The 8,617-nt window shown below is 33.5% G+C and overlaps 1 protein-coding gene across 1 annotated transcript; it reads left to right on the top strand.

The window, feature by feature from the left end:
- Positions 1-6,261: 6,261 nt before the first annotated feature.
- LOC121126274 (uncharacterized) lies at positions 6,262-8,344 on the top strand. The gene is made up of 4 exons (XM_040721609.2): positions 6,262-6,478; positions 6,594-7,243; positions 7,309-7,600; positions 7,670-8,344. Exons 1-4 carry the CDS (start codon positions 6,295-6,297, stop codon positions 8,263-8,265), a joined length of 1,722 nt encoding a protein of 573 aa, XP_040577543.1. The 5' UTR covers positions 6,262-6,294; the 3' UTR covers positions 8,266-8,344.
- The last annotated feature ends 273 nt before the right edge of the window (positions 8,345-8,617 follow it).

Genomic DNA, 8,617 nt, shown 5'->3' on the forward strand with positions numbered 1-8,617 from the left:
TATCTTCTGCATTTTAGAAAAAATTTTATGCGTTATCATAGCTAAAAGATTATTCCTCTAATTAAGAGGATCATCCAAGAAAAAGACCCGCATTTTCTGGAGAGAAGTGGGAATTTCTATGAAGGCACCTTTTAATAGAACATATCCACCCATGACTATTTCAAGAGTATAAAAAGTATCCTTTACTGTGTTAAGGAGGGATCACCAATATTTGAGTTCATACAAATTACTTATAATTGAACGTACCCCATAGTTGGAATATTGGAGATTAAAACAATCAGGGGATACTATAGAGTTCCAAAAGTCCTCTCTTCTGAAACATTTCAGAATCCATTTACCTAAAAGAAATCTCCAAAAGCTTTATAAATCTATTTCTCCAAGGCCGTCTATGGTTTTTGGGAGTAGTGGATCTTTTTATGGAGATATTCCGTTTGCGTTGAAGGTCTAGGAATTTCATCAATATATCATTTGTCTCTGAGCAGATTTCGATGTCATAAATACATATACGTAGAAGATGAGTTCAAATTTGGAACTATATAAGAGTTCCAAATTTGAACTCACTCCCATCCATGAAAGTTAAGAGATTTAATTACATTTTTGTATTTTTCTTTATTTGGGAAATAATTTACTGCTTATTGTAGTACGTTGAATCCTTCTCAATAACAGCTCCAAGGACCTTGATCCTTGATTTCGCATGTAGGGAATATGTCATTTGATGTCATTTTTATTCGATATTAGCTAGTTTTTTTCTATACTAATTTTTAGGCCTAACAAAATCTCGAACCATGATAGAAGACTATTTATTTCAATGATGGATGCTATCGTTAAAACTCTTCCAGCTGCTATGATTGCTGATGTATCATCTGCATAAGCATAAATGGATTCACAACCACTAATCCTTGTTTTTGTCAATTCTTCGTTATTTGGAACAATAAGCAACTATAAAAAGAATTCCTGCTATGGAATCTCCTTGCTTGTATCCACGTTCTACGTGGAAAGATCTTAATATTTGTCCTGACCCATATCTTGTATTGGAGTTTACAAGCATTCTAGCAACAGCTCTTATCATGAATTCTCCAATTTCTTTGTCTTTCAGTTTTCTTATAATATGAGTATGCGAGACACAGTTAAAAACCTTTTCAAAGTCAACGGCCAATATAGTACAATTGGCATAATTATCATAAGTTTGCAACAATGTCTTCCATTATCAGACCAGCTATAAATCCTCTCTGGGAATTGTGTACTTATCTAGCAGTGTCTTCTTAATTCTTTCATCAATTACATGTAAAAATACTTTGTACAAAGTGTTTTGAAGTGTGATTGCCCTCAAATTCTTAATAAATCTTATATATTTTCCTGTTTTGGGTATTGTAATAAGTAGACAATTGTTTATATATGATGGAAAGGAACCCATCATCATCAGTATCCACTCAAATAGTTCCTTTGGAATCGGTGCAAGTTCATTAGCATAAAGTTGATATATTTCAAAACCAAAGCCTGATAAGCCAGCCAGGAGATTTATCTTTTTTCCACACCTTCTTATAGCATCTACAATTTCTTCCTCTCAGAAGTATTTCTCAGTTTCCTGAACAGACAATGGTATGCATTCTGGAGATTCAACACGAATATAATCGGCTAAAGCTGGCATTATTCAATACACACTTTGTGCACTTAATATCTAACATACAGTCTCGATATCTGTACAATTCTTGGCAGTACTTAACCACTTCATCAGTGTCAAATTCACTCGTCTCATATCTTGAACTGTATTTATGATGAGGGAACTTTATCCTCCGATAGCATCTTTTTCTAAATTGTTATATCGATCTTTTCTTAACTTCTGATTTTGTATCACGATAATTGTCATTCAAGAGACCACTAATCACTTGCCTACCCCCATTATCTTCTCCTAGCTTTATAAGATTTATGAGTTTCGCTTCTTTTTTTTCTCCGCATTCCTACAGGTGTATTTTATACATATTCCGAACTTCTTTCCCCATATCTATACGAAATCTGGCATAGGAGATCACTGTTCTCATTTCTTCACGGTATTCCTCATCCCATAGGACGGATGAATTGAATATCCATCTCCCTTTCGGTTTTACGTTATGTATTGGTTCGAACTTAGCTCGAATAGACTGATGGTCAGAAATATTATTTGGAATAATGGTAAATTAAATAGCCCTAAATGCATACAATCTACTAAAACACGGGAAAATAAGATTGTATGCATTTAGGGCTATTTAATTTACCATTATTCCAAATAATATTTCTGAACTGGGCAATTTGGGCTGAACTGTTAGGAATGGAATCAGTTCAGCCCAGTCAACAATTTTTTTTCTCTCCATAATTCTCCTCAGACTCCTAGAGGCATTATAGTTACCCTTTTCTGTTGCAGTAAAATCTTGTTTTTGTTCAGTCTTAGATTTAGTTTTCAATTTTGGATTTTTTTTTTAAAAGTTAATATTTTAAATTGTGAATATTTTTTTCAAATTTTTTTATTTTCTGCGAAAAAGTATTGAATTTTTTTTGGATGATTTCTTTCAAAAAAATCTGGTGTACTAGAGGGGCTCTAGTCTCTCAAAATCAAAGATTTTTTTGTCTCATCATCCCAAAATTATCAGTTAGCCAAAAAATCTGGGTTTCATACCCATTACAAGCTTGAGATTTGAAGGGAGTAAGGAGTATTGCCTGTAATTCCTCGTACTTTTTTTTTATAAACTCGAAAATACTCAAGCAGCAAAATTCACCTCGCGGCACATCACCAATACAAACTCTATAAATTCAAAAGAAGAAGAACATCAGTAAAATATTATTTCTCTCATAAGCTTGATCCTTTAGGAGCGTGGTAAACGAGAGCATGTCACGGTTCTTCTTTATTTGTTACTCCAACTCGACTTATGGGTCATTCCACGTCAATCGATCACTCGTCAGACAGCACCATCTCCGATTTTTTTTGAAATTTTGTATATAGTTTAATATTGAATAGAAAGTAAAAAATCTAAAATTTTAGATTTCTTTGACTTCCATATCAAGAGTTAGAGGCTCCTAAAGTCCAAGCCTCGAGGCCAGCACCTATGCTTTTCAACAGCTATTTCTCTTGTGTTATTACTTATATCGATCTAATTTAAATATCATTGGATAGATATTTACACATTAATTATTCTATATTTTATGCTTTTACCCAATAAAATGTGACTTTGATCTTGAGGTCAGGAGGTCAAATATTTGACCTTAAAAATTTCAAACATGATACACTTCAATTTTTCTCAAATTTTCATGAAATGGTCGTAAACATATATAGATTAATTTCAAAAAAGTTTTTGGGCTGCTTTCAAATTTGGGTCAACACTATAAGCGAAATACTAAGAATGGAATGTACAAAACTTTGGTACAATATTAGAAAAGATAATTAATTTAGAATTGTGGCGAGACAAATTTACACTCATTTATATGTATATGTTATATAGATTTAACAAATTACAATGGTCTTAATTGGATGCATATTTGATAAGCCTATAAATCAGAAGGTAACATTTGGGCTTGATTAGATCGAACGTCAATTCTGCCTAATATTCAAATATCGTTGAATAACAACTATTAAATTGATAAAATTCACATTAAGTGCTAATGGGTAGAAGTTCCCAAACAGTGTGTATTGAGACAAATTCAAGTGTACCACACGATTTTTTATTATCATACATTATTTGCAATAGCTTATAATAATCCAAATACTTGGTTTTGGATTATAAAAAGGTATGTTAAGAAATTTTTATTTGTCGATTTGATCGCTCTTCTAAAATTGCAAGCGTGCTCCCGGATCCAAATTCAAAAAGGGGCTCCGGAACTGATGAACATGTTGCTTAAAACGTGATTAACTTTTATAAATCTGAAGATGTGAGCAGGATAATACCAGGACAAAAAGATAGCGTGAGTGTTTATAAGAATGGATCCAAGATCAAAGAGGAAATGCACCTCATATAAAGTAACTTAAGAGAAGCTTATAACCTCTTCTAACAAACATATCCTCAATAAGAAATGGATTTTCTCAAAGTTTGCAAAGTTTAGACCTAAGGAATGAGTAATAGTCGGAAGTTATGGCCCACATTCTGTATGCGTTTGCGTAATTCCCGAAAATAGGAAGCTCATGATGCTCCATGGAGTTAATTTTAATAAATTGTGTTGGAATGAAAATTCAGAATATAATAATGCTCGACTTCAATCACTCGATGACATCCTCATTATTCTCCAATGTAATCCTCCCTCTATAGAATGCTATCTCCGTCAATGGGGAATATGTGGCGACGAAATTAAAAACCTATTGTCTCAGATTTTGGTGGAAAATATAATTGATGAAATAACTTATAGAAGATGGGCACATACAGATAGATCACAACTGGAAACATTAGTGAAACCTAGTCAAGATTTTGTCGAACATTATACGAAAGGTCTTCAAAAATATCAACCGCATGTTTTTGTAACCAACATGCAATCCTCCAGCTTAAAAGAGCGAAGAAAGAGTAAGAAGATTGAGAAATAGTTGTGGTTTGGGACTTTTCTGAGAATTTTTCTTTCATTGTTCAGGACGAGGTGCAAAGTTTTCATTGGAACAATTCTAGAGTAATACTTCACCCTTTCGTTGGATATTTCAAGCCAAACACCAGCTGAAAACATGTTAACATTGTAGTGGTATCCGTGTGTAACACTCACGATACTGTGACGTCCATTTAAATATAAAAAAATGATCCAATTTGTTAAAGAAACCTTGCCATACATGAATTCTGAGTATTTTGCTTATAGCCTTGACCCAGATTTGAAAACAGCCCAAAAAATTTGTGAAAAATTGAAGTATACCATGTTTGAAATTTTTAAGGTGGTCAAAGATTTGACCCCTGACCTCAAGGTCAAAAATACATTTTATTTGGCAAAAATATAGAATAATCAATGTGTAAATATCTATCCAATCACGTTTAAAGTAGACCGATATCGTTAAAACCACAAGAGATATAGCTGTTTAAAACCATGGATGCTGGCCTCAAGGTTGGAACTTTAGGAGCCTCTAACTCCTGATATGGAGGTCAAAGAAGACTAAAATTTTAGATTTTTGAGTATCTATTGAATATTAAACTATATGCAAAAATTCAAGAAAATTGGAGATGGTGCCATAAAAAAATGTCCCTTTTTGATCGATTTGGCGTGGAATGACCCTATACCGTTTAAGAAGAGCAGTTCTTGGGAAAGTGGGCACTTAGATGGGGTTTGTTCAATAACTGAACCAAATTTTGGTAAAAAAGATGTAATCATTTTATCATCCTTAAACCTTCTAATAGTGTTTAAGGCAGTTATTTTCACTTTTATAATAGATGATACGCCAAGCTTATCAGATCCCTTAATCTTCATGCATACATCAGTTATAACACCATTTACCGAGGCAACTTGTACCTTGAACTCCTTTTTAAGAGAAGCTGCTTTATCTCTTACATCAATACGCTTGTTTTGTCAAAACTAGCATGACCGAATGAATGCTTAGGATTTGCTCCATACAGCTCTTTCTCAGAAAAACCAAAAAAAATGGCTGCGTCAAACACATCAACAAAGTAGAGGTTATCTTGCCTATGACATCTTCGTGATATATCCCACTTGTGTCTGGCGGACACGTCAAGGAAGTTCTTCTATCCTCTTTTATACAATTTAGATTTGATTATACAACTACGCCAGAATGCCAAATTATTAATACTCAAATAAGTGAAGGGATGAATTACTCCGATGTCAATCCTCCATTCCTCCCTGAGTCCAACAAGGATTATGATTTATAACTCTGCAACAAATCTTCAATGTTACTACTCTTCGACTTTCAAACACTAAATATTAATTTATACTTAGATAATACATACATGTTCCTTCTTCAAAGTAAAAAAAATAAATGATATCAACCCTGGAAAATAAAAAAAATGAATGTTTAGGTTGTCTAATGTCATATTTACTACAAATCTATTTATCAACATTAGGATCTTAATATATACAAGGTTTACAAACAAGTAATGAATGATTTATATAAAAAGAGCGTTTGGTGACATTTTTGTAATTCAAGGAGCCTCCATGTTTGGCATTTTTAATTCTTATTTGTTATTATTCAATTATGAATATAGGAATCTCATATTTTATTTTTCCATGTAACAGAGTTTTGTATTTTAATTTCCATTGAATTAAATATACGACATTTTAAATGAGGTTCTGAATATGAAAAAATATGTGAATAAAATTGAAGCTTTTAGTTTCTTTTTTGGAGTAGAAATGAAAAGATCCACTTGGGCTCTGATACCTGCGTTGTACTCCATATTATGTGGGATTCAACAGAGCCATGGAAATGGTACAAGTGGATTGGATTTACTTGGGGATTTCTGTTCGAAGAATGGTTTCAGTTCTATACTTCTCTATATCGAAAAAGATGTGAAAAATTCGGAGATTAGACGCATTGGTAAGAATTAAGAGTAGGGAAATTACAATGTGTCATTATTCCGAATGTTGTAATCAATGAAGCTCATATAAATCTATTTAACCAGGTCCCATATATTATCACCCCTTTGTTCCAGGCAAATCATTGAATAAAAGTAATGTTCGAGTACGTATCCTTACGAGCAAGGACTCAATCCAAGGAGTCTATCCTCTACACAAAGTTCTCTATATACATAAAAGTGATTATCCCAATCTGAATGATCTCCTGAGCATTTTTCCTATTGATAAAGTACTGGTATATTCTCTTCATGGGGCCCTTCCAGCATCATATGATAATATTACAGCCACTTCCCTCTTTTACACATATTCATCATCTGGAAATGGTCACAAAATAGCAAAACTAAAAGATCGAAACTTTATCATCGTGAATCCCCTTTTAATAGGGCCAGATGGACGATTTTTGGAGAAGCCTTTGGACCTAGGCGGTATCGAAATCCGCTCTGTGACCCTAACTTGGGCCCCTTATCTTATCATGAAATGTAGGAATGGAAGTAATGAGAACTGTGAGACATGGGGCTATATTCATGACCTTATGTCCGTCTATGAAAAGGAGATGAAATTTACAACTAATTATATAGAAGAGAAAAATGGATTTTGGGGCTCAGCCATGTTTCCTAATCAAACTTATGGGGGGTCACTGGGGGCCCTTTTTGATGGAACGTCGGATATCCAATTGAGTGCTTGGGTTCAAACCTACGATAGAAAGAAAAGATTCGATTTTTTTGAGGTTAGTGATTTGGGAAATAAGTAAACTAATTAATTAACTCGAAACTTTTTTTTGTTCTCCTTCAGATAGCGTTAGGATACTCATCGGGAGTTTTATTCATGGAAAATAAAAATGCAGACTATGAGCTTTTTTTCCGACCTTTTACAGACTCCTGTTGGGTTGTGATATCCTCTATTGTGGGATTTTCCATACTCTATCCTATTGGTGTCTCCATCAAAGTAAAGGATTATATGGAAACCTATAGTTTCAGAACCCTTGTGACGTCACTTGCTTACTTTTTCGTGCTTCTCAATGCATATTACGGAGGAGCCATGACCATGTTCTTTACGACAGAAGTGACAGTTCCCTTTGAAACAAGTGAGGCATTTATAGATGATATTAATTGTCGCATTATTTCTGATCTTTTATATTTTTCATTCTTTGTAGTGAAGGACGTGATGAAAAATCCAGACTGGAATGTAATATATACAGATGGAGATAGTGTACCATTGAGGAGTCGTCTACCCAAAGGAAATAAGGATGTTAATGACTATTGGGCCAAAGTGGAAAAGGATCCCTCACCCTTTGTTGTTCCATCAATTATGGAAGGAGTAAAGAGGGCAAAGAAAGAACGGGTCGTTTACCACAAGGATGTAAACACTGTTCTTTATCAAATATCCACCTCCCACAATTACATGAGAGACTTTGGAGATTTGACAGTCATTGACAAAAAGACAATTCGCTATTGTTGCATGCTACCTTTGAACTCTCCACTCACATCATCATTTTCACTCATCAACATTGGGATAATGGAAAATGGTATACGACATCAAGCGTTTCTCACATGGTTTAAAGCCTTTCCAATAGGAGATAGAGGTGTTGATTTGATGTATCTATCTATAGGGCAAATGAGCTCTTTATTCCTCATTTTAGTTGGGGCTGTTTTTTTGTCTCTATTTACTCTTGGCATTGAACTTTTTTCTGCAAAACGAAAGAAGATAATGGACAAAAAGTCGCTGATACCAACAGTATTCTTAAAATAACACAATCATACTTAGATAAAATATAATGAATTATGATTGTTTTTTACATAACCTATAAAATAAACAGTTGTAGAGGTTGCGTTGAGTTTCATTTGAAATATATTACGAAAAATATAGTTGAATAAATGAGTGTTTTTAGACCTTCTTTCGTGATAATTAATTTATAAATCTATAATCGTACATGGACTAGACTATATTTTTTTGAAACATTAAAATAAGAATAGTCTATTTTTAAGTTTACCCTCCAGAGATCTGAATGACTACTGAAGGGTGTAATATTAACATCCCTGTCAATTAAATTCCATATTCTAAAAGGAATATATTATTTTCAAATATAGGACTTAAATATCCC

Source organism: Lepeophtheirus salmonis, chromosome 11, assembly GCF_016086655.4.
Source record: "Lepeophtheirus salmonis chromosome 11, UVic_Lsal_1.4, whole genome shotgun sequence".
Classification (NCBI taxonomy): Eukaryota; Metazoa; Arthropoda; class Copepoda; order Siphonostomatoida; family Caligidae; genus Lepeophtheirus; species Lepeophtheirus salmonis.